General features: G+C 47.0%; 1 protein-coding gene and 1 non-coding gene across 2 annotated transcripts in view; both read right to left on the bottom strand.

The window, feature by feature from the left end:
* Positions 1-1,131: 1,131 nt before the first annotated feature.
* Positions 1,132-1,205, bottom strand: TRNAT-AGU (transfer RNA threonine (anticodon AGU)). Its single transcript has one exon. It is a non-coding gene; the product is annotated as a tRNA-Thr (tRNA).
* Positions 1,206-3,116: 1,911 nt separating this feature from the next.
* The window catches only part of WDR88 (WD repeat domain 88), a 40,254-nt gene continuing 16,984 nt past the window's right edge, over positions 3,117-26,386 (bottom strand). Inside the window, exons 5-11 of the mRNA XM_045796171.2 lie at positions 24,462-24,600; positions 23,105-23,234; positions 18,293-18,480; positions 16,264-16,346; positions 14,725-14,793; positions 5,432-5,524; positions 3,117-3,290 (exon numbers count right to left, since the gene is read on the bottom strand). Of these exons, the coding sequence (XP_045652127.1) occupies positions 3,117-3,290; positions 5,432-5,524; positions 14,725-14,793; positions 16,264-16,346; positions 18,293-18,480; positions 23,105-23,234; positions 24,462-24,600 (876 nt within the window). The remainder of the gene's footprint in view (positions 3,291-5,431; positions 5,525-14,724; positions 14,794-16,263; positions 16,347-18,292; positions 18,481-23,104; positions 23,235-24,461; positions 24,601-26,386) is intronic.

Here is a 26,386-nt window from a genome sequence, read left to right as displayed (position 1 = left end):
TTCAAGCACCATTAGGTGCTGGGGGCACAGAGGTAATATGGTCACATAGGCATATGCGCCCCCCCCATGCGTTAGGGCTTAATTTTATTTGAGGAGACAGACAATAGACAAATAAGACAAGTTTAGACTATGAAAAGGCTATTAAAGGAAATAATCAGTATAATGTACTGGAGGCTAGCCTGGGGGAGGCAAGGACTCCTATACAGAGAATGGTGAGGGGAGGCCTCCCAAGGAGGTGATACCCTTAATGGAGGCCAGAAAATGAGGAAGACCCATTATTCCTGCGAAGGGCCCAGGAAACAGCATTCCAAGCACAGGACACAGAAAGTACAAAGGCCCTGCGGCAGAAATAGCATGGCATTTTTAAGGAATGGGAGGGGTAGACTTAACCCTAGCCCTGTTTCTCTTTTCTGGCTTTGCTCACTGCCTAAGGGTGCTCACCCAATCCGATGGCTTCAAAGTCGTCTGTTGCACGCAGGAGGTGAATCCGACTCTTAGGAACACAGGCTGATGCCCTAACAGCCATCTCTACGGCTCCTTGGGACTGCCCTGTTGCTTCTGAGATGAATTTTGTTGAGTCTGACCTGAAGGGTAACTGTTCAAAATTCCAATGCCTCCCTGCACCGCCAGGGACTCCAGTGCAATTGCTCTGGGTCAGGCCCCCCAGCCCCGTATCTGTGCAGCAGCCAGAACCCCAGGCCTCAGGGGTCTGCCTCCCTCCTGGCCCCCTGGAGATATCGGCTCTGACTCGCCGAATGACCGTCCCCTTCCCGGAGTTTTCATCCTTCCAGAAGCCCCAGGGGCACGCTGGCCGGATTCAACTTGGACCTCGCCAGGGGCGTCTGTGAAATGGGTGACAGCGATCGCACGGCACGAAATGGGGCTCCGTCGGCAGGTCCGGGAGAGGAGGTCGGAGGAGGAATGGCCCAACGCAGCAGAGGGGAACGCTTGTCCTCGCCCGCCCCGGCCGCGGACGCCACAGCCGGCGGAGACCCGCGGTAAGGCCGCGGCAGAGGGCTGATTAAACTGGCTTCTCAGGCTCACCCTCAGAGACCCAAAGTGAGGAGGGGCCGGGTAGGAAAGCACAGCAAAATTGTGCACGGGTAAAAAGAGAGCCGGGACGCTCGGTTGAGGCACCGCTGGGATTCGAACCCAGGATCTCCTGTTTACTAGACAGGCGCTTTAACCAACTAAGCCACGGCGCCGCCCGCAGGAATACCGCGAGAATCTGCTCCCCATCACCATTTATTCCATCGGCCGTGCGCATGCGCACGAGTTTTGTCAGCAGCAGGCGCATGCGTGGTGTCCGGCTCTGCTCACGCGCGCGGCTGAAGTGAAGGAGTTGTATACGAAAGCCGGAAATTCCGGGAGCTGGTGGTGTGCGAGACGCCGGCGGGCTGGTCTTTCGGTCTCTGTGGTGTCTGCCCCCAGGCGCGGAGCCACGGTGGCCCGGTGTTTGGGCCTTCTGCCCTCCAGACCTGGTGCAGGAAGCCCCCCCAGGCCGTCCGGCGAGGCCGAGCCCCGAGTGTCCTGTCGGGGCGCACACCCCGCCGTGGCTCCGCTGTGAGCATGCAGCGCAGCCATCGCACCGGCGCCCTCGGCCCGGGATGCGGCGGCTCTCCGGACGCGCGCTCGGAGTCAGCGGCTCACCCGCCCTGGGGGCGCCTCCGGCCGCCTGGCGAGACCGGACTTTCCGTTGTGCAGCTTCTCCCGCCCACCCTGAGCTGGGGGCGAGGCCGGGGCACCGCGGGCGCCTGAGCTGGCCCTGAGCGATCGGGAGCTTCGAGGGGGAAGGTCTGCGCTCCGGAGCAAGCGGGGCCCTCCCCACCCAGACTTCCTGCCTGCTGCTTGTGGGTCTCCTCTCCCGGACACGGCAGCCACCTTGTCCCAATACTTGTTAGAGGGCCTGTGAGCAACAGAAAAACCCAACACTGCTAACCCTGGATCCACAGCAATGTAAGTCTCTGCAAATATGTGGGCACAGGAAGAGTCGCTCCGCTATTACCTGTAATAGCAAAACCCGAGAAACAACCTGTGTGCCCATCAGTGGGGCTCTTTTGGCACCTGCAGCCCGGCCGTGCCCCACAGGGGGGGTTGGGGGGAACCACTTAGCCATAGGACTTCTCTTTGAAATACAGCCCAGGCGCAGAGGACGCAGCGTAGAGCTCTGACAAGTTCAAACATCACTGATGTGAATAAATGCAGACATCCTGAACAGCCCCCTCCTGTCTGACCAGTCACCAGGGTTATGGCGGAGGAGGGCAGCACCGAGCCCGGGACCTGCCCAAATAATGACTACCGGCTTATGGTGCTCCGGGGCAGAGTTATTGATGCCAGTCAATTGACATGAAACAAATCAGGTCTGCAATTAAGTTTTTAGAACAAACCAAGGGGTATACTCATGATTGACAGAAATCATGTGAGCTGTACCAGATGGGAAAGGGAGCCCGTCCTGTCTGGTACCTGAAGCCTTTGTGCCTTCTGAAGTAACTGATTTATGGAGTGTGTGGTGTGCTCTGGAAGCAGGAAGAGGGCTGTACGTCTTCCTGGGCATTCCAGAAATGGAGAAGTCTGGGGTGGAGAGCATGAAACATTCTGTGATGGCAGTGCCCTCCACCCACCTGCCTAACCAGACCTTCCTCTGGCCTGGGTCGATGGCCATCTGGGAACATGAGCCAGGGAGGCACCCACAGTGCCTTGCCATATAGACAGCCTCCTCCACAGAGGGGTCCCCACACATCTTCCTATTCATTTGACAAAGCTTTCCTCAGGAGCTGCGGGTGCTGCCCTGGCTGCCTCACAGGGCAACACCAGAGTCCAGAATGTGATCTAAAAAGGAGACAGAATGAACACCAAAACAGAAAGCTTAGAAGTAGCAAAAATGCTTCTAGAATTCACATGCACACTTGTTCTCTGAAGGAATCTAGATTTATTCTGCATGAAAACTAAAAACAGTGTTTGATCCCCAGGGTGCTGTGGAGCTGAGGCCGTGACCCTGCCCCAGTCTGACACGCCCGCCCAGCCAGGTTCGGGCCTTAGAGAAAGGTTCCTTCAGAGCCCCAAAACCTGTGTCACAGGCGACCTGTGCTCAAGTCAGTCAACAGGCCCAATGGCCATCAGTCATCTGCACCTGGGCTGTACTCCCGTGACAGTGAGTCTTCCCCTCCTGACGATGAGGAGGCCTCTGTGGACGAGTCTTTTGCATCCATCCGGCAGAACACACATTTGGTGACTGTTTCAGAAAAGATGTCACTTTCGTAGATGGAGAAAGGCCTGTCACATACTTCACACTGACATGAATAAAAAGAGCAAAAGGTAGTGCTGATCAGAGGGGACCAAGGCATCCAGGTAGAATTCTCCCACCAGATCCAACCCCCTCTGGCTGGGCCAAGGCAAGAGCTGCCTCTCCTCTCTGTGGTCTCTGACCCCACAAGAGTGGAAATTGCAGGCCGCTGAGAGAGAAGGCACACAGGCTTCTCCCTCTCTTCCCCCGCAGAAGCTATGCAGCTGCTACCAGCTCATCCCCTGCTCTCGGAATCCTGGGGGCAGGCGTGGCAAGCTGCTTGACAGTGGAGAGGACAGGGGGCAGGTATCTACCCCATCTTCTGCCCTTTGCAGAGCACAGCTGTGGGGCCCAGTTGCTATCCTAACTCCCTGACATCCTGGGGACCTAACTTACAGAACCATGAGAAGTAGGCGAGATTTCTAAACAAAGCAGTAATTTTTACCAGATGATGAAGGTGCTGAGCTTTCTCCTCCATCTCAGCCTGTTTCTGGCCGAGGCACACAGAGAACAGGGGATACAGTGGCACAGCTCACCCGCCAGATCTGCTTCCCACAAACAAGTGAGCAACACCCCAGGGCAGGCTGTCAGGCTATGGGCAGGGCTCTCAGGGACGCCTGCCACAGCACCATCCCCCTGCAAGACGGCATGCCCCTACCCTGGCACACCAAGCCCCTGTGCTTTGCCACCTTTGCCCAGTCAGGGCACTAAGGCCTGCGGGAGAGGCAGCCACGCCCCACCCAGGGCAGGCCCTCTGGGAAATCTGGCTTCTGAGGTTTCTTATTTTGATTTTGAGCAAGACAAATGCAGAGGGCTCATCTTTGGAACAGCCTCAAGTACATCTCTTTCTTTTCTTTGTTTTGCAAGAAAGAAATTTTGTCCTTTACCTACCTTACTCTATAGCGAAATTACCCGTGGCCCAACCGCAGAACGGCAGGGCTCAGAGGAGGCAGCTCCTGGGGGCCCTGTCCCAGGTGGCAGGTGGAGGACACGGGCAAGCACTGCTCTGTCGCTAGTCGGCTTCTAGGGCTGAAGGGCCAACATGGCCACACAGGCCACGAGGACCAGCTGGTCACAAAGACAAGGTCCATGTTGGTCCCACCCCTCATCTCCCTGCCCTGCAGTGCTGTTCCAAATTAGCCATTCCCAGCAGTGACTCCCAGCTGGGCCTTCTAAGAGGAGATGAACGTAGGTGGTTCCAGGGAAGGAGGACTCAGAGGACCCAGCATAGACTCCTCAAGCCTCTCAAGGTGTAGCCAAGTGTCTATACTGCTAGGCTCTCATAGGGATTGGCCTCCAGTACCCAGTGATAGACTCTGTGGCCAGCCCTGGTGACACCTGGTGAAGCAGATGTGCCCACCCTACCACCACCATCCTCCACTAGAGAAAAACAGGGACCTAAGCCGCTTCCATGGGAAGGCCCTGGGGCCCTGGCCAAGGGGTCTGCTGCTGAAGCATAGGAGGCCAGTGCCATGTCCAGCTGTGTGCCTCGCCATGCTCCTCGGACTCGTTTCACTCCTCAAACACCCCAGGCTCCCTCCTGCCTCAGAGTCTCCAACTGGCTCTTCCTGCTGCTGGGAAGTCCTTCCCCTAAACATCTGCACAGCTCACTCCCTCACCACCTCAGGTCTTTAACAGATGTTAACCTTCTCAGTGAGACCTATCCTGGCCACCCTTTAAAGTGTGACCAGCAGGGGCACCTGAGTGGCTCAGTGGGTTGAGTGGCTGACTCTTGATTTCTGCTCAGGTCATGTTCTCAGTGTCCTGGGATCGAGCCCTACGTTCAGCTACCCACTCAGCAGGGATTCTGCTTGAGGATTCTCTCTCTCCCTCTTCCCCTCCCCCCACCTGCACACTCTCTTTCTCTCTCTCTCAAATTAATAAAGTGTTGCCAGCATTCCCACCCATTCCCCTTCCCTATGTTATTTTTCTCCAAGTTATTTATCACCATGTGACATACAACATATTTTTCTTCTTTATTCATAGTCTCCCCTTTTAGAACACAAGTTCCCTCAGGGCAAGAATTTCAGTCTGTTTGTTCGTGCTTTTATCCCCAGTTGCCTAATAAATGTTGGTTCAAAGAATAAATTCATTTGTGGAGGAAACTAATGAAAGCCTTCATTGAGCTTAATATTACCCAGTACCAACCTGTTTCACCTTTAAGCCCACGGCCTTTTTGTACTCGATTACCAAAGGAATTTGGTCAATTTCTTCAATATTCCATAGTCTCATGGTTTTGTCCTAAAACAAGTTAAACAGCAAACCAGCAGTCACAAGATGGGCTCCTTCAGCTGGGAGGCCCCAGGAAGGTGCATTGCATCCAGGTTACAATCTGAAGAACCCCAACCTGCAGAGGAGCAGAATGAGGGTGACCAATTGTTGTGGTTTCTCCAGGACCATCCCGCCTTTAGTACTGTAAGTTCCATATCCCAGCAAACCCATCTCAGGGTGCAGAAAGTCCCACTTCTCAGCAATGGATATGGAAGTTTGAGGGGAAAGGACAAAATCCGTACAGTGGCCCCCAAAAGAGGAGCTGAAAGCAAAACTATTTCTAATGACAAATGGATATGCACGTATCTGTAGATCACAGATACGTGATCTACCTTCCATAGTCGCTATCCGTTTTCCATGACTTGCAGTTCACAGTAAGTCCCAATAATGGGTCAACTATTACCGTGATTCACTCCACTTGATGTGATCTAAGTATCCAGAGTAACTGCATTGTAATCACAAGTGTTAACGGCCTGCCTTTGGTTTTACCTATGCAACTGGTGTGCTGTGTTTCAAGATATTGCTAGTAAAATTTTTAACATTGTGAATATTATCATGTTTTCTAAGAGTTCAAGTCATGAAAATGAGATAATTACAAGACCAATGCCAACATGACACAGACATCACCGGAAGCGGGAGCTAAGCAGCTGTGTTTAATGACAGATGGACAGACAAATAAAACTAGGCTGGGAGCAGGGGCGGGGTGGTAAATAGCCAGAACACATCGTACTGCAGGATATGAAGAAACGAATGTGGAATTGGGTATGTTGGAGAAGAGAATGTGAAAGTACACGTGGACACTGAGTCTCACAAGCCTGGTATGAGATGGGCAAGTTCTAAATCAGTTTTTTCATATTCCAAAAAGACACCAATGTGAAAGAAAATGAAATGTAAGCCATCCGGATTGGGAAAAAAAGTAAAACTATCTCTATTTAAAGATTACATAACCTTGTATACAGAAAATCTTGAAGAATCAACTAAAAAACTATTAGAACTGGGGGTGCCTGGGTGGCTCAGTCGTTAAGCGTCTGCCTTCAGCTCAGGGTGTGATCCCAGAGTCCTGGGATCGAGCCCCACGTCAGGCTTATCCGCTGGGAGCCTGCTGCTTCTTCTCCCACTCCCCCTGCTTGTGTTCCCTCTCTCGCTGGCTGCCTCTCTCTCTGTCAAATAAATAAATAAAATCTTTAATAAAAAAAAAATATTAGAACTAATAAAGAAGTTCAGAAGGGTTGCAGGATACAAAATCAATACACAGAAATCTATTGTATTTTTATACACTTGCAATGAACAATCTGAAAGTGCAATCAAATAAGCAATTCCATTTAGAATAGCGTCAAAAAGAAGAAAATGTTTAGTAATAATTTCAACAAAGGAAATACAAAACTTAGAGACCAAAAACTAAAAAAAAAAATATATATTGTTGAAAGAAACTAAAGATGTAAATGAATAGAAAGCTATCTCATGATCAATAGATCAGAAAACAATGTTGCTAAAATGAGAATAATACCCAAAATGTTCTATAGATTCAACATAATCTTTATGAAAACACCTGATGACTTCTTTGCAGAAATAAACACACTGATCTTAAAATTCATGCGGAAATCCAAGGGAGTCAGAATAGCCAAAATAGACTTGAACAAGAACAATAATATTGGAGGACATATACTTCCCTATTTAAAAACTTACTACAAAGCTGTAGTAATCAGGAGAGTGTAGTACGGGCATAAGATAGACACAGAGGTCAACAGAATTGAGAAACTAAAAATAAAACCTCAGTTATGCTCAATGGATTTTTGACAAGGGTGCCAAGAGCTAAAACTGCGAAACTCTTAGAAGAATACATAGGGGTAAATATTGGTGACCCAGGATAAGACAATGGTTTCTTCAATCTGACACCAAAAGCACAGGCAACGAAAGAAAAAAGCAGAAAAACTGGATCTCATCAAAGTTAAAAACTTATGCTTCAAAGGATATGCATCAAGAAAGTGAAGATCTACAGATGGCCGATAATCACATGAAAAGATGCTCAACATCATTAGCCATCAGGGAGATGCAAATTAAAACTACAAGATCCCACTTCACCACCATCAGGAGGACTACAATCAAAAAGATAATAACAAGACTGGAGAGGCTGTGGACAAATTGGATCCCTCCTGCACTACTGGTGGGAAAGTGAAAGAGTTCAGCACTTTGGAAAACAGTCTGGCGGTTCCTGAAGCGATTAAACGTATAGAGTTACCGTTGTGACCCAGCCGCTCCACTTCTCGGTACCTACTCAAAAGAATAAGACACAGGTGTTCAAACAAAAACTTGTTCCCAAACATTCATAGCAGTATTATTGATGATAGCCAAAAGGAGAAAAGAACCATTCCTGTCACCTGAAGAACGGATAAATGTGATATAGCCATATAATGGAATATGATTCAGCAGTTAAAGGAGATTAAGTGCTTACTTACAGGTTACAGCATAAATAGATCTCGAAAACGTTATGCTAAGTGAAAGAGACCAGTTACAAAGGGCCATATCTTGTATGATTACATGTAAATGAAAGGTCCATAATCAGAAAATTAGAAACAGTAATAGACTAAATAAAAACTAAAACAGGCACCTGGGTGGCTCAGTTAGGCGTCTGCCTTCAGCTCAGGTCATGATCTCAAGGAGTGCGATTGCTGGATCATATGGTAAGACTATGTTTAGCTTTCATCATATCTGACAAAGGACTAGTACCAAAAATCTATAAAGAAGTCTTAAAACTTAACAATAAGAAAACAAAGAAACCAGTTTAAAAACGGACCAAAGATCTTAACAGGTCCCCTCACCAAAAAAGGCACACAGGGATGGCAAATACACATGTGAAAGATGTTCCACGTCATATGGCATCAGGGATTTGCACACTAAAATAACAGTAAAATAACATTATGCACCTATTATAATGGCCAAAATCTGGAACGTGGACAACAATAATGTTAACGAGGACGGGGAGCAACAGGAACTCTCATTCACTGCTGATGAGAATGCACAATGGTACAGCCACCTGGTGGCTTTCCTGCAAATCTAACTCCTTGATATTTATCTAAGGGAATTTAAAACTTACATCCACACAAAAACCTCCACAAGGATGTTTAAAGCAGCTTTATTCATAATTGCCAAAAGGTGGAAGCAACGAAGATGTCTTTCAGTAGAGGAACGGGTAAACTGTGGTACAACCAGACAGTGGACTAGTATTCAGTGCTAAAAAGAAATGAGCTATTAAGCCAAGAAAAGACATAGAAGAACCTTAAATGCATATTACTAAATGAAAGAATCAGTGTGAAAAAGGCCATATACTATATGCATCCAACTATATAACATTCTGGAAAAGGTAAAACTATGGAGACAGTGAAAAGATCAGCGATTTCCCGGGGTTTGGGGAGGGAGAGATGAATAGGTGGGACGTGGGATTTTTAGGGCAGTGGAGCTGTTCTGTATGATACTATAATGGTGGATACATGTCATTATACACTTGTCCAAACTCCTAGAATGTACACCAAGAAGGGTGACCCTTAATGTAAACTGTGGACTCCAGATTATAATGTGTCCGTGTAGGTTCACCAGTTATGCTAAACGTCTCACCTGGTGGGAGACATTGATAATGGGGGAGGGCCATGTATTTGTGGGAGCAGGGAGTATATGAGAAATCTCTGTACTGCCTTTCAATTTTGCTACAGACCTAAAAGTGCTCTAAAAATACAGAGTAGGGGTGCCTGGGTGGCTCAGTTGGTTAAGCATCCAACTCTTGATTTCAGCTCACGTCATGATCTCAGGGTTGTGAGATCTGATCCCTCATGGGGCTCTGAGCTCAGCGCGGAGCCTGCTTGGAATTCTCTCTCCCTCTCCCTCTGCCCCTCCCCTCACTCGTGCTCTCTCTCTTTCAAATAAAATATTATTCAGGCATCAAAAAAAAAATGAAATCTTGCCATTTGCAATGATGTGGATGGAACTAGAGGATGTTATGCTAAGTGAAATAAGTCAGTCAGAGAAAGACAAATACCATATGATTTCACTCATATGTGGGATTTAAGAACCAAAACATGAACATAGGGGAAGGGAAGGAAAAATAAGATGAAATCAGACAGGGAGACAAACTATAGGAGAGTTTAGGAGACAAACTCCTAACTCTAGGAAACAAACTGAGGGTTGCTGGAGGGGTGGTGGGTGGGGCAATGGGGTAACTACGTGATGGGCGTTAAGGAGGGCACGTGATGGAATGAGCACTGGGTGTTATATGTAACTGATGAAAGTAATCATAAGTATTATTAGTACCTATGAAACTAATAATAAATATCTTTTTAAAAATAGAAAAATAAAAACACAGTCTATTAAAAAGAAAAGTAGATTAGGGGCTGCCTAGGGCTGGGAGGGATAGGGAGATTGGAGGTCATGGCAAGTGGTACGGGGTTTCTGTGGGGGGTAATATGTTCTAAAATTGATTGTGGGGATGGACGCACAATTCTGTGTAATAAGAAAAGCCATGGGGTTGGGGGGTTGGAAAGGCCACTGAATTGTACATTTTAAGTGTATGAATTGTATGGTAAGTGGATTATATCTTAATAAAACTGTTAAAGAGAAAAAAAGGACACTTTGATGGTTTCTTACAAAGCCAAACATATATAGTCTTACCATGTGATCCAAGAATCATACTCTTTGATATTTACCCAAAATGTCTTGAAAACTCATGGCCACACAAAAACCTGCACGCAGATGTTCACGGCAGCTTTATTCATAATTACCCGAAACTGGAAGCAATCAAGATGTCCCTCAATTAAGAGAAAGGAAAAACAAACCGTGGTACATCCAGACAATGGAATATTATTCAGCGATTTTAAAAACTGAGCTGTCAAGTCATGAGGAGACAGGGAGGACCCTTAAATGTGTATTGCTAAGTGAAGGAAGCCAGTCTGCAAAGGCCACAGACCGCATGCATCCGATTATATGGCATTCCGGAAAAGACAGAGCTGTAGACAGTGAAAAGGCTGGGGGGGTTCTGGGGATGAAGGGGAGGGGTGAATAAGTGGAGCACAGGGAATTTTTAGGGAGTGAAAGTATTCTGTATGAAACTGTCATGGTGCATACACTACATGCATTTGGCAAAACCCATACAACACGAAGAGTGAAATGTACACAATGGACTTTAGTTAATAATAATGTATCAATATTGATTCTTCCGTTGGATAAAATATACCACACTTATTGCAAGACATTATTACTAATAGTGGAAACAGGGGAGGGGAAGGGAATATATGGGAACTCTCTGTACTATTAGCCCAACTTTCTGTATACCCAAAACTGCTCTAAACAATAAAATCTATTTTTAAAAAAAGACACCAGTACTCCTGAGACAATAGTAACTGATCAATTAGTTTGGGAATACTGCTCAAATGACCATCCATTATCATATCATTCCTATGATTGTTTTTATGGAATGCAGTGTCCTCAGCAGAGCGATGCCCACCGCCCACAAGTCCACATCCTAATCCCCAGAACCTGTGAATATGTTAGGTGACATAACCAAGAGGAATGAAGGTTGCAGAAGGAATTAAGTTTGCTGATCAGCTGATCTTACAATAGGGAGCTTGTTCTGGGTTATCCAGACAGGCTAGACATAGTGACAAATGTCCTTAAAAGTGGACAACACAGTGAGAGGAATATGTGACTGCAGAAGAAAGGCCAGAGAGATACGATGTTGTTGGCTTTGAAGATGCAAGAATTTCCACAAGCCAAAGAATGTAGGTGGCTTCTAGAAGCTGGAAAGGGTAAGGAAACGGATTATTCCCTAGAGCCTCCGGAAAGGAATAGTCCTGGGGATGCCTTGCTTTTAGCCCAGCAAGAACCTGTCCTACTTCCGTCTCACAGAACTAGAAGATACTCAGTTTTTGCTGTGTAAGGGGTTAAGTGTACGGTAACCTATCATGGCAGCAATAGGAAACTAACACAGAGTCACGTTGCATTCCCTGAATCAGCAGGCAACAGAAGGGGAAAGTGACTACATCTGTGTTGGCCCCTTGCTGTGTGGAGCTGTCAGAGTCCACCAACAATCACACCTTACACAGTGTATCAAGTGATTTGCCGAATCCCCGCAACCTCGCCCTTAAATACTTTGACTCAAAAGTTGGGAGTTTCAAATCATCTTGTTGATTTCTATGAAGATTTTAGTGAAAATGCAGAAAACGTCAAACAAAGGCATGTTGACATCTGATCAGAATACAAACTAGACATTGCTCATCTAGCTACATATTCAGCAGACAATGCAAATGTAAATTCTAGCAAATTCCATTCAGAGAGAAGTTAATCGTCTTTCCAAAGTAAATGAAAAGATCTCACCTGCTAAATGGCCAGCACATCACGTACACCGCAGCCCAGAAAGGAGTGTGATTTGCTCACCTGGGATGTTGGGCTTTTTTTTCTTTTTTTTTTTTTTTTGAGAGAGAAAGAAAGAGCAGGGGGGTGGGCAGAGGGAGAGGGAGAGAGAGAATCTTTTTTTTTTTTAAGATATTTATTTATTTATTTGGCAGAGACAGAGACAGCCAGAGAGAGAGGGAACACAAGCAGGGGGAGTGGGAGAGGAAGAAGCAGGCTCCCAGCGGAGGAGCCTGACGTGGGGCTCGATCCCACAACGCCGGGATCACGCCCTGAGCCGAAGGCAGACACTTAACTGAGCCACGCAGGCGCCCCGGGAGAGAATCTTAAGCAGACTCCCCAGTGAGCACGGAGCCGGACTCAGGGCTCGATCCCAAGGCCTGAGCCAAAACCAAGAGTTGGACGCCTAACCGACTGAGCCACTCAGGCGCCCCTGAGGTCTTTCTCAATACAAGTTTTTCGTCGCCTTTCCCCCTCCTCAGAAAGTGCAGAAGCACTTTGTAAAAAGATGACCTTGTAGAAATGGAAGAAGGTGTGTCCTTTAAGATGTACCTCCACGATGCATGCTATCATTGGCAGCTCTAGAGAAGATATTGAAAATGTGGGCCTGCCATAAAACTGTATTTTTAAACCGTGGCACAAGACCAACGTCCTCTGGTTGTGAAATGCATTGAGGAGGAGCGTGGAGGAAAGGATTACAATGGAATTACAAAGAAAGGCATACCCTGTTTCTCCGATACTGTGTGAGTGTCTTCGAAGAGGCCACAGTAAACCTAAAGGATAAAGTGACTGTCCCCTGGTTGAAGGTTGGGACAAAAATCCGTACAGTGAAAATAGGCTTCATTTTCTTGGAAATAAGACTGCGCTTCGGTCTTAAAATGAGAGAGAGAGACATCACCAGGAAACAGCAGTCAGGCCAAAGAAGACATTCTCAGGTTCTTTACTGAAACCGTGCCATATTTGGGATCCAACGTCATTATCACAAGTTCAAATTACCTCTGTGCTTTAAAGCCATTTCCCTGAGAAAGAGAGGCTCCAGATATGATGGCATCTAATGTCCTTCAGAGCCTTTTACAGTAATAGCCACCTTCGACACGGCTGGCCTGCACGATGCAATTCTTGTGCCAAGGGACCCGGCTGACTGACAAAATGCCTCAGCCGCTAAAAGAGGTTTGCAGCCTGAGTCCCTTCGGACAGCTCTGGAGAGCGGGAAGTGAATTCCTGCAAACCTAAAAACCTGCGAGGTCTGGTGAGTAAAACCCTGAGTATTCCCCGATCAGCAGCCTGTGCTGAGAGGATGTTTAGCCTGATGGCATCCCATGGGCTGACGCAGGAACTGGTGAGAAGTGGGCTTGCTAAGAGCAGAGCTGCAGGCCCAAGTGGATTTCACACTTGTCAGTATGTTGGTTTTACTGCCACCTCGGAGAAAAGAAGGGCGTGCCGAGGCCGCGGCGGTCCGGAGAACACGGGGTACCCCTAAACACAGGCCATGCTATATGTCAGTTATAGTTCAAGAAAGCTGGGGAAGGGGCGCCTGGGTGGCTCAGTCGTTAAGCGTCTGCCTTCCGCTCAGGGCGTGATCCCGGAGTTCCGGGATCGAGCCCCACATCAGTCTCCTCCGCTGGGAGCCCACTCCCCCTGCTTGTGTTCCCTCTCTCACTGGGTGTTTCTTTCTCTCTGTCAAATAAATAAATAAAATCTTTAAAAAAAAAAAAAAAAGAAAGAAAGCTGGGGAAATAAATTCATAAATAAATACAAGTAACATTTAGTCAATCGTACTGTATTTGTATTCTTTAAGTCTTACATTTCTGTATCTTAAGCACACATGATAATATAGCCTACAACATTTAAATATCCAATGAAGACTTTTTTTAAAGTCTAAATAAATTGCCATAAGAAAGAAACATTATAAAATATTTTTGTATTTTTTAAACATATTTGTTTAATTAGTCCTATTATTAATTACTACTAATTGCTGCCGTTAAGTAGTCCAATTACTACTGTTCCGGTACTAGCATTTACGTAACAGAGAAGTAAAAAATACAGAGTGAGACGTGCATTTCAAATAAACATGCATTTTTCTTATTTTGGTTTGCACTTTTACTTTTTTCCAGCTTTACTGAGATAGAGTTGTCATAACCATCTTTCATACTTTTATGTTAAAATAGTAACGCATAGGCACAGAACTTTAATTGTGTGTTCTCTTATTACAGTATTGGGGTCGGGTGTGGCAGTATCTGGGTTGGCTCTCTAACAAGTTGGTCATGGTAGGCCGAGTCTTGCCCACAGTCCCATGCATCTGGAAATGCCCAGACTAGAGAATGACACGGCCCTTGGGATACACTGGGCTAGCTCTTCTGTGCCATTGGCATGGGAATTTCAGGATGTAATGATGCAGAGAGGGAAGACCCACGTGGGAGCTCAGGGTGATCTCTGCTTGCTAATGAGCTGACACCTTCCCCCTGCCCCGAACCCCCCCCCCCTTTTGGCTCCATCACTCACTGGTCTGGGCATGCCCTTGCTCCAACAAAGCTTAAATGTCAGTGGTTGCGGACACAGAAATCCCTGGCAACTCCCCACCTGAGCAGACATAAGGACCTGCCTCCCAGGTTCCCAGCCAGCTCCCTGCATGGAGGATGGCCTGGCGTGGGGGAGGGGGGTGCCCTCAGACTGAGCCAGCCCAGGAATTTCGCTTGCCAGTAACACTTCTGTGAACACCAATTCTCACAAATGTGAGAGAGATTGTAAGTTACTCAAAGGTTGGCCACTTTTACCTTTGAAGCAGACAGGACCCATTTCTTGTTGTTGCTAATGGCAACGTCTGTCACCCAGTCACTATGGCCCTGAAGAAAAATAGAATTTTAACAAGCACCTAGAGGAAAAACCTGGGTAAGCACGACAAAAACAAAAGCACCAAGTCAGGACCCCAGTGAGGCATGCATTTAAGAGCAACCAATTGTGCTTCCCTGATGTCACTGACGACATTTAACATGTGTAAAGGTTGACGATGCACGTGTTTTTTAAAATGGCACTCTAGTGTTAGCAGGATGGAACAAGACTGACTATATTCCCAGCCGGTCCCAAGCACCTCTTGCGGGTTTTTGTTTGCATTCTCTCTTCTTGGAAATAACCACACTCAGGGGTCCTCCTGGTGAGGGGGCTTTTGCTGCAAACCTATCCCCTGTGGCCTAAGCAGATGGGGAGTTATTTTCCTCAAGTGAAAAGGAGCTCAGAGGAGACAGACACTTAATGACGTCAGGGCTCTGCATCGGCATCTTGACCATTCTTTAGCCTTCCCCTTATGGAAAGAGGCTGAAGGCGGGCCAGTGTGGTGTGGGAGGAGGAAGGAGAGCAAGAGAGAAGTACATAACAAAGGACAGGAGCTTGAGGGTGGAAAAACAGAGAGTGGAGAGAAGAGAGAACAGAACACCCTGAAAGGGGAGTGAGGGACTTTTCAACACAGGGAGGTGGGACACTCAGCTGTAAGCTGTTTATTTGCTGTGATGTAAACTCCCTTTGCCTCCCCCAAAACCCTTGCAGAAGAGCACTCCAGACAGCCCAGCCCCGGGGGCCTGAATGTTGTGATGATCAAGGGGCACGGTCTCCACTCGGGCCACAGGGGACGGAGGGACCCAGAGTCGTGGATGCAAGCATTCACAGCCAAACCGCGAGATCACAAGACCAGGGAGGCTGCAGAAATTTTGGGGTAGGGGGCACTTGGCACGGAGGTGTTGCTGTAGCCAGTCCTGGGACTACCTGGCCTCTCTGGATTCCTGCCAAGTTGGGAAAATCCCTCCCCTCATTATAGAGCCCCTTTGAGTCTCCTCTAACTTGGAGGCAAAAGCAGACACCCACCATTTTGGAGTCCATAGCTTTCTGTGAATGCCTCATTGTGGCATTCATCTTTCTGCAGAGTAATTTCTGCTGTTCTTAGACACTTTTCCACCTCTGAGTTTTTGCATTTGCACTTCCCTCTGCCTAGAATGCCCTTCCCCCAGATCCTCATTCACCCAGTCTTTCCTTGCCATCAAGTTCTCAGCTCAAATGCCACCTTCTCCAAGAAGCCCTCCATGCCCACCCACTGTGGATTAGTCCTTGGGGTCTATTTCTTTCACATCACCCTGTTGGAGTTTCTCTGCTTCACTCATCACGGTCGATGATTTGCTTGTTGGTTTCTTGTCTGTTCTTCTCCACAGAGGTGTCGGCTCCAGTGGGGACATCTAGGTCTGTCTCACTCACTGCTATATCCCCAGCACCCAGCACCCAACACCCAGCACCCAGCACAACCCTCTATCTGATGCTGACATCGGTACCTTCAAGGAGAGCTTCCGGTAGCCTTCTCCTACATCCCAGATAGCCACGGTCCTGTCGAACCCTCCAGACACGAGAAAAGAGGCTACAACACAAAACGATAAAGTTTCAGGGGATGGGCGGTCACCTTCCCATGCCAACTGCTTCCTCCGTCAGCGAGGTCGAAGCGGGCTGAGGTCGCTTTGTGAGGTGCCACCACGGTTCACTTCAAGGACACTCAAACCCCTTCCTGGGGTGGCCCGATGATGCCCAACCAGTTACAGTCCATTCACATTATTCACGACAGTTATGTTCTGTAAAGCCATTCAGACACCGAATTAGCCAATGGTGAACAATTTCTGCTCAGGAATATACAGGGTTAGGTTCCTAGGAGCCTCTCTGGCCACGGCATTTCGTTAACCAATCAATGCACACATAGCCTTGTTTTAGGGCTGTTTCTATTGAAACACCCTTTAGTTGATACATAGGCTTTATTCGTTAACATTAACTTCATGGCCATCAGTGCTAGAGGTCACGCCTGAACCAAGCTTATCCAGCACACGGGTTTTCAGGCGCGTCATGACGCCTTCTCGCGCTGAGAGACCCTGGACAGCAAACGCTTCAGCCCTGTGCTGGGGCGCTCTTTAAACAGCAAAATCACCAACCCAAACCACAAAATGCAAAATCACTGGGCACTAAAGGGACCGCGAAACGGACACTTTCCAAGAAGAGAGCTGAAACAGGCAGGCAGAGGGCCGCCTTGTTCGCCCGCAGCTGGGAGTGTGTGCATAAGCTCACTCACATTCTTCACTGCCCTGCGCATGTCCACAGCCCCGGCGGCATCACAAAAGTGCCACAAATATTGATTTGAGGGTTACGGATAAGCTTTACCCAGTATGCTAATTCACAAAGGCGGAAGGTGTGAATAGTGATAATTGACTGAATGCAACTCTGAACCCCAAAAATACAAGGAAAGAAACTGGTGGGATGCCTCATAATGGGGTCTAACTCACAGGGACTGCTTGTGAAGACGAAGAGTGGTTCAAAAACACCCTAGCACTTCGCAAGCCAGACTCTGATTGCTTCTGTACTGGCTGGGGGCCCCTGAAACACACACAGAGCGAGCCCCACTCCCCCCAAGAATGGAGGAGTAAAGCCACTGGCTCCTGAGAGTCAGGAGCCATCACTTCCCTCACTGAGGCTCGGGGCCGGAGGCCGCTTCCTGTCATGACCCTTGTTGGCACCCACGCCCCTTCATTTGGCAACAAAGCCCCAATTTCCCATGGGGAAACACCCACACATACTCCCAGACCCTCTGGTTGAAGGGCACTGACTCCGACCTCGAACTCAGGGGGGTGGACGAGTCACTGAAACCTAGCCAATCCGAGCCTTTCATCCCCTGCTAAAGTGATTGGTTCAGAGGTGGGGGCATGTCCCAAACTGAGCCAATGAAAGCCTTTCCTGGGACTTGTGCTGGTACCATCTAAAAGAAGGTCTCTCTTTCTCCAGCACTGGCTCCCTGACAGCACTGTCTGAGTGTCTGGACCCAGCCACACCTGAAGTGAGACCTGCTCTTGGACTTCCCCACTACAGGGGTTAAGAAATATCTTTGGCTGTTAAGCCACATTAAGCTGAGTCTCCGCTACTTGCAAACTTCTGCCTATGATGTCCCTCTTGATTTTTTCATTCTCATCGAAAATAAATCCATCCTCGGGGCACCTCGGTGGCACAGCGGTTAAGCGTCTGCCTTCGGCTCAGGGCGTGATCCTGGCATTATGGGATCGAGCCCCACATCAGGCTCCTCTGCTATGAGCCTGCTTCTTCCTCTCCCACTCCTCCTGCTTGTGTTCCCTCTCTCGCTGGCTGTCTCTATCTCTGTCAAATAAATAAATAAAATCTTTAAAAAAAAAAAAGAAAATAAATCCATCCTCACCACTGGCATCATGAGAAATTGCCTCTCTATACTACGGCAAGTCCATAGGAATGGAACATGAGGAGATCTGCCCCAACCCTCCCATAGGTGTGAAATCTTTCTATGTGTTAAGTACTCACTGTCTCTGGAAAAGTGGCAGGAGCTCACAGAACCTTCATGGCCCTTCATCAGAGTCACACAGGCGCCACTGTTCCGAAACTCCCCTGTATGGACATTCCATATTTTTAAGGTTTTATCCCAAGAGCTTGTACACAGGAAATGGCCACTGGAGGTAAAACAGCAGTTTGAGATTGCACTGGAATGCGCCCTGAAACACAGATGGAAGGGTGTGCACTTCAGCGCTTCATGCCTGGAGGATCTGAGGACACAGCTGAGATGAGGGCACTGGAGCTGATCCCCTGTGACCTAACAGACATCATTCCTTTGATCGTTGCCTACCATGGTCCTGATCTCTCTTTTTTTTCCCATTTTTTAAATTTAAATTCTAGTTAGTTAACATATAGTGTAATATTGGTTTCAGGGGCAGAATTTAGTGATTCATCACTTACATACAACACCCAGCGCTCAACACAACAAGTGCCCTCTTTAATGCCCATCCCCCATTTAGCCCATCCCCCACCCACCTCCCTCCATCAACCTTCAGTTTGTTAAGAGTCCCTTATGGTTTGCTTCCCTCTTTCCTCTTTTTCCCTTCTACCCCTATGTTCATCTGTTTTGCTTCCTAAATTGCACATGAGTGAAATCATATGGTATTTGTCTTTCTCTGACTTATTTCACTTAGCAGAATACACTCTAGCTCTATCCATGTCATTGCAAATGGCGAGATTTCGTTCTTTTTGATGGCTGAGTAAGATTCCATTGCATATGTATTACCATGATCCAGATCTTAATTGCTCTGACTATGCACTATTCTAGGATTTCTCTATCATGCAATACTGACATTTTGTGCTACCCACACTTCTTTGTGGGAGGGGGCTGTCCCATACATTGTAGGACATTGAGCAGCATCTCTGGACTCTACCCACTGGATACCGGTAGCCCCTACACCCAGCTGTGACAACTAAAAATGTCTCTAGACATTGGCAAATTGTCCACTGGGGGACAAAACTGCTCCTGGTTGAGAACCACTGTACTATTCAGAGCTACCAGAGACTTGAGGAAAAAGAGCATTGGAAAATCTCTTAATGGTGGTCAATAGAATAACAGCCCTTCAGGTCTCACACTGGATCACACTTATAAAGTCGGTTTCTCCTGCTCACCCTCCACCTCCTTTCTCTCCAAGATGGAGGCCCCTCCACCCCCACCCCTCTCTTACCACCTCCTTCCACTTCCCTTCCCAACTACTCCCTCTCTTTTCTCCCCCTCTCTCTTCATCTGTCTTCAGTGTCATTAAAGCATATTTGGATGCTGTGCATTTAATTAAGTTGTGAGTTACCCATGCTCAATTTTTATATGTCTTTTTTTTTTTTTAAGAAAAAAAGCTGTCAGAATTTTGCTGGTTTTGTTTTCTTTGTGATCCTCAAAGTATTTTCCCTATGAATCCCATCTTCCATTATAAACAGTTTTCAATAGAACCTATAAACACAGATGAACGTCTCTGAGTAGCCTGTATCATAAAACCAGTCATTTTACTTGAAGGAAAGCTTGGACAAAACTGTTTTTTCTAGAGCTCAGGCCAGAGTTTTGATCTCTGTTTCAGTTCTCTGTAATGTGCAGACGGAGTAAGAGCAAAGGAGAAGAAGTGTCAACTTCCCAGGGATATCCAGGGTAGAACTTTCCAAATCCCAGTGGCCATTAGGCTAAGAGCCATCCCAGCGTATACTGGAGATGGATAAAAAGGGTTCCCCAGAATCCAAACACAGTTGTTGGGATTTAAACCAAGGCTATCTCTATTTTCCAGGAAGGGGCTCTCATTTCAAATAAATTCCACTTCTCATAAAAGGCTGTTGTACTTAACAAACGTTTGGGGAAAGTGCTTATGTTGCACTTGCTTCTGGACAGGATGGAATCAATGCATGCCTCCCTATTCCTCCTCCTAAGTACAGCTGACAATCCTGGGCATTTATAAAGCAAAGAGGAGACTAGGAAAGATGGAGACAAGAATGCAGACCAGCATGACATCTTGGGACCCAAGAATGGCATGCTGTGCATCCCTTGGATTATACTTTTTTTCATAAATCCTGTACTGAATACTGGAAAAGCCTGTACTCCAAGAAACAATGGGGACCATAAAAAGGCCCTCAAGAAAAGCCTGTTCTCCCTAGCCAAATGGATAGCCTAGCAAGACAGAACACTTGTAGACACTACCTACCTTATTCCAGCCAAACATCTCATGAAAACCTGCATCCCATCCCCACACCCATCAGCAAGGGCCAAGAGGGGAGCCTAGACTGCCATGTTTGCCAGGCTATACTGGGGTGGCCTGCTAGAACAAGATTTCAAGAAGGAGAGTTCTTGATATAATTAATACACACAACACCCACGACACAATGGGAAATCACTCATCATACTAAGCGCCAGGAAAATCTCATTGTGCATGAGAAGATAATCAACAGGTGCCCAACACTGAGATGACATTAGAATTATCTGAGGGATTTTTAAGCAGCCACCATAAAAATGCTTCGATGGACAATTATAACCATGCTTGAAGCAAATGAAAAGATAGAAAGCTTCAGCAAAGAAATAGATGATGTGACAAAGGAGCCACATGGAAACTTCAGAACTGAAAAACAGGATATCCAAAATTAAAAATTCAGTGAAAAGGACAGAGAAAAGAATCAGTGAATATGGAGACAGACAATATAAGTTAAACAGTTCAAAAAATAGACTGGGGGGGGGGAACCACCTGAGAGACCTGTGGGACTATAACAAAAGATCTAAAATTTGTGTCATCAGAGTCCCAAGAGGGAAAGAAGGTAGCACTGAAAAAGTAACCAAAGAGATTATTTCTGAAATTTTACCAAATTTGGCAAAAGACATAAACCTACAGATTCAAAAAGCTAAATGAAACTAAAGTAGGATAAACACAAGGAAATCTACCCCCCACACATAATTAAACTTCAAATGCAACACTTGGCCTCTGGGTCATGAGTTCAAACCCCATGTTGGGGGTACAGATTACTTAGAAAAAAATGAAATTAAATAAATACATAATTAAACTTCTGAAAACTTAAAGAAAAAAATCTTGAAAGCAGCAAGAGAGAAATGGCCCCTTACCTACAGGGGAAAAACTATTTGAGTGGCAGTGGATACTTTATCAGAAACCATGAAGACAAGAAGAAAGTGACAGGACAGATTTCAAATAATGAAAGAAAAAAAACCTGCCAATATCGATTTTTATATCCAGCAAAAATATCCTTTAGGAATGAAGGGGAAGGATGCCTGGGTGTCTCAGTCAGTTAAGCGCTGGACTCTTGATTTTGGCTCAGGTCATGATGTCAGTGTTGTGAGATTGAGCCCTGCATGGGGCTCGCACTGGGCATGGAGCCTGCTTGAGATTCCTCTCTCCCCCTCTCCCTCTGCTCTCCACCCCTACCTGCCACATTTCTCTAAAATAAATCTTTTTTAAAGTGGTTAAAATGAAAATTTTATGTTATATATAGTTTTACTGCAGTTTAAAAAAATAATGTGATATTCCCTCAAACCACTGAACTGTTCACTTGAAATGGGTGCATTCTCTGATGTGTGAACTATACCTCAATAAAGCTGTCAAGAGAATGAAAGACAGGCAGGAAGGAGGGAAAGGGGAAAGTGAATGACCTCGAGACTAGGTAAGAGCTATTTTTCACTAGCTATCCTTTTGTTCTTTTAAATTTTGTACTGTGTTGCATGTTTTACATTTTCAAAAAGTAATTTACATATTTTGGAAATAAAAACATGCAAGGCCCCTTGTTCAAAAACTAAGAATTTAAGGACATTGACAGCAGAATGTGAAATCAAGCGTGGGGCACTAGGTATGGGGGGACCCGTGTAACTTCAGAGGCTGCGTGCCATGAAGCCAGCCCTGTCATGTGGCATTGAGAATCTTTGCCTTAATCTTTTCTTACTAAAAGCTACATTTCAAAAAAAAAATCATACATTTGGGTTGATCGAAAATACCAATAAACATTTTGTTTATTTCCCTTTCCACCTCCATGGGGAAAACAGAACACAGTGGGCTGTGATGCCCACACCAGGAACTGCGGCCACCTCTGCTGCCCGCACCCCTCACTGCCCTAGGGAAGTGGCCCACAGCACCCCCAACCCAGGTGTCCCTGAGAGTCCCTCTCAGTAACAGAGCACGTGCTGAGCACACACCGTGTGGCCCATGCTGAGGACCTGCATGTACTGTCTTGCTCAGATCCCACCTCTGCTCAGTTTGCAGGTGAGGAATCTAAGGTCCAAGGTCACACAGGATACAAACCTGCACACTCTTAACCCCTGGCCAGATCCCCAAGGGAGAGCCTGTCCCGGGCCAGCAGGGCTCGTCACTGAGTGCAGCAGGCAGGGTGATAGGGCATATATACATTCTGGGATCCTGACTCTAGGGCCTTCTAGAGAGGACTGGCCCCCCCACCCAGTGGGGGCCACCTGCCAGGGAACCCTTGCACACCCTGGATTATCAGATATTCCCCTTTTACAGGAGACGCTGGAAATTCACATTTGGGAGGGAGGTGGGGGAGCTCTGCACAATGTTTTCCAGGGTTGGCTCACATAGAAACAAATGCACCTGAGCCCTGTCCCTGCCCACAAGCCACAGCTAGTGGTGTCCCCCAGCCTGCCTCCTTCCTTCCCCTTCTCCATCTCCAGCCTCCTCTGGACACCCATGGCCAAGCTGGAGATGCCCCATGTGGACCCCCGATCGCAAGCCAGAGGTGTGCACGCCAAATCCAGGAGGGCATGAATGGGGACCTGGGCCCACCTCCCTACTGCAGGATGGGGCCCCTCCTCACTTGGTGATGGTGAGCAGCGTGGTCTGGGATGTAATATCCCAGATCTTGATGCTTTTGTCCAGTGAGACGGAAGCCACCCTCTGGCTATCGGGGTCAAAGCAGCATGCTGTGAGACACCGGCTATGATGATCTGAGGCACAGGGAAAGCAACCCATTACCTGGCATTCCACGTGCCTCCCCCAGGTCAGCGACCATATTACAGAAACACAATTCCAGTTTCACAAGGGACTCTATACTCGCACAAACATTTCCTGGGTGCTGATCAAATGCCAGGCTTAGAACGAGAAGTACGGCCAAACAGCTCCCTGTCCCCACAGAGCTCCCCATCTGATGGGGAGGTGCCCTCGTGCAAGCAACAGCCCATAGTGCACTGGGGGCCACGAGAGGGGTGTGCAGTAGGTCATGGCTCCTGGCCAGCACAGGGCTGGCCCAGCTCTGAGAGGTCGAGGAGGAACCTTAAAAGTTAGCACGGGAAACAGAACAGGAAGAGGGCTCCCAGCAGAAGGAACAGCAGGTGCCAAGGCCTGGAGGTGGGACAGAGCACGGAGAAGCGTGGCGTGCAGTTAGAAGCTGGAGGCTGAGGACAGGTAGAAGATGCGATGACACGGGAAGGGGAGGTGCAGGCCAAGGGGCAGTGCCGACATCCCAGGTCCAAGCTCAGAAACAGAAACGCAAGGCACACATGGGAAGTAGGCATGGGGTGTGCAAACACCCACATACCTGCACGCACGCACACACTCACTGAGGTCAGGAAGGCCACCCAGCAACGTTTTGTTAATAATAGACACCCCAGCAAAGGAGACAGGACACATAGCGCAGCCTTTCACTCTTTACATACTTACTACATTTTTTACGATGATTACACATCTTGTTAATGTTTTATTTTGAGATCACCGTCGGCTCGCATGCACTTGTAAGGAATAAGACAGAGAGATCCTGTATGCCCGTCACCCAGTTTCCCCCAATAAAAACAGCTTGTATAACTATTGTACAGTATCATAACCAGAAAATTGGCATCTGATGCTTAGTATCTTTATATTTTAAAAATACAGACAAAAACGTTATGAAAGCTGAGTCTCCACTCAAGGAAAGGTTGGGCTTTAACTGTCCATGTGACACTGGACCAGAACACTGTTTCATTTATGACAAGCATGGGGCTAATCCTGTGATTAACCTTAACCGATGAGAATCGGGCAAGGTCTTGGCCGCTGGTGTTTTATCCATGAGTGTCCCATCTCTAATGATGTGGCTCATTATAGCCTCATCAAATAAGGCCACCGAAAGTCACCGTCGGTCAAGGGACAAGTGGCTGTTACCATGGCAGACAGAACAGAGCAGGGAGCCCCTGCAAACTCACTTTTGATGTGTGACACGGTGGTGGCATTTTCTGCATCTGTTATACAGATCGCACGGTCCACGTCCAAGGCTGAGACCACGTATTTGCCATCAGGAGAAAGCTTACAGGAGGCTATGAAGGTTTCATGATTGATCTTCCACTGAATAGGGCAACAATCAAAGGGTGGTTTTCCCTCTAGCCCTGCAGTCCAGTAGAACTTTCTGTGATGACAGAAATGTTCCATCTATGCACCACCCAATACATTAATTAGTCTCTGGGCCACATGCGGCCATTGAGTACTTGCAACGGGCTAGTGCAAATAAGGAACTGAATTTTAAATTTGGGTTGGCTTTAAGTAATTAATTTCATTAATATATGTAATTAATGAATCTGTGTGCGGGACAGATGGACAAGGATAGGGAGAGCATCTAGTGGGACTGGCCGCAAGGTTCTCATAATGGCCAACTTTCCTCCTACTCAATTGGGTAAACAAGTGTTTATTAAGTGTCTGCCCTGTGACTCCCACCAGGGACAGGACACCACAGCCCAGCCCCTCAGGCTGCTTACAAACCCCCAGGAGAGGCTGGCACCAAACCTCAAGAAGGGGACGATAGCCGCTCAACATTCAAGGAAAGGAGGGTCTCTCTGTATGTTACAAATTATGGTATTGCCACTTAAAATATGCTCACAAATTCTTCGACAGTCCTGCCTCTGGAAGGTAGAGACTAATTCCCCACCCCTTGACCATGGGCTGGACTTGGTGACTAGCTTCTAATGAACAGAATATGGCAGAAGTGATAGTGTGTGACTAGGCCATAAAAGAACCATGGCTTCCTCCTTGATCTTTCTTGGATCACATACTCTGGGGGAGCGAACTGTCATGTCCTGAGAATGGTCAAGCCTCCCTATGGGGGAGAGCAACTGAGGGCTCCTGACCAAAGCCATGTGAGGGTGCCATCTTGGAAGCGGAGCTTTCAGCCCCAGTTGAGCCTTCAGGTGACTGTAACCCCAGGTGACATGTGAACTGTGACCTTGTAAGAAACTTGAACCAGAACTGCCCAGCTAAGCTGCTCCTAGATTTCTATCAGAAACTGGGAGATAATAAGTGCTTGTTGTTTCAACCTGTTAAGTTTTGGGCTAATTTGTCAAGCAGTGGTGGATAACTAATTCAGCTCTCTAGTTGGCAAGGGGCATGGATCACTGGTGCAAGAAAAATAAATCAAAGCACGAAAAAGATGTTTGAAGAAGAAAAAGAAAAGCATCTCAAATAGAAAAACTGGCTGGAGACAAGAGCAGGAAATGTACAAGAGAAGAAACAAACATTTGGTATAAACGCTCAAAGTCAGGAGCAATCAACGCTAGTCTCATTTTCCCACCGACTAAAGTGGCTAAAATTTTTTAAAAATCATGCTGTCTGGCCTGTGAGATAGTGAGCACTCCCCTGGTGCCTCAGAGAGGAGTTGGCATGGATGTCCAGAGGATAATTTTTAAAAGACCATCTTTCTATACCAAATTAGCAATAAAATTCACCTCTATTTCCTTGAAAATATTGGATCGTGCATATGAAAAATTACACTCAAAGTTTCCTCATCATAGTACCACTTATGATAGAGAAAAGTAAAAACAGCCTTAATGTCCTATTACCAGGGAATAGCGCCATAGAGCCTGACTTACCCATACCATGGAATCCACGCATCCATGAAAAAAGGATGACGTCCAAGTGTACTTACCCACCATTTATTTTTGAGTGAAAAAAAAAAAGTCAAGATCCAGAAAGTACACACAGAATGATGCTACGTTGTTAACAGAACGTACTCACCCGTGTTCATTGGAAATGTGTGCAGACATAGGAAAAGAGGTGCCAAGATATTAACTATAATCTCTGGGGTGTTTACGGTGACTATAAATTGATCTTTGCACTAAGAAGAAAAGAGGAGCAAAGGGGA

The sequence above is a fragment of the Ursus americanus genome, chromosome 21 (assembly GCF_024610735.1).
Source record: "Ursus americanus isolate L20-20 chromosome 21, mUrsAme1.1.p, whole genome shotgun sequence".
NCBI lineage: Eukaryota > Metazoa > Chordata > Mammalia > Carnivora > Ursidae > Ursus > Ursus americanus.
This window is presented reverse-complemented; position numbering and strand designations above follow the sequence as displayed.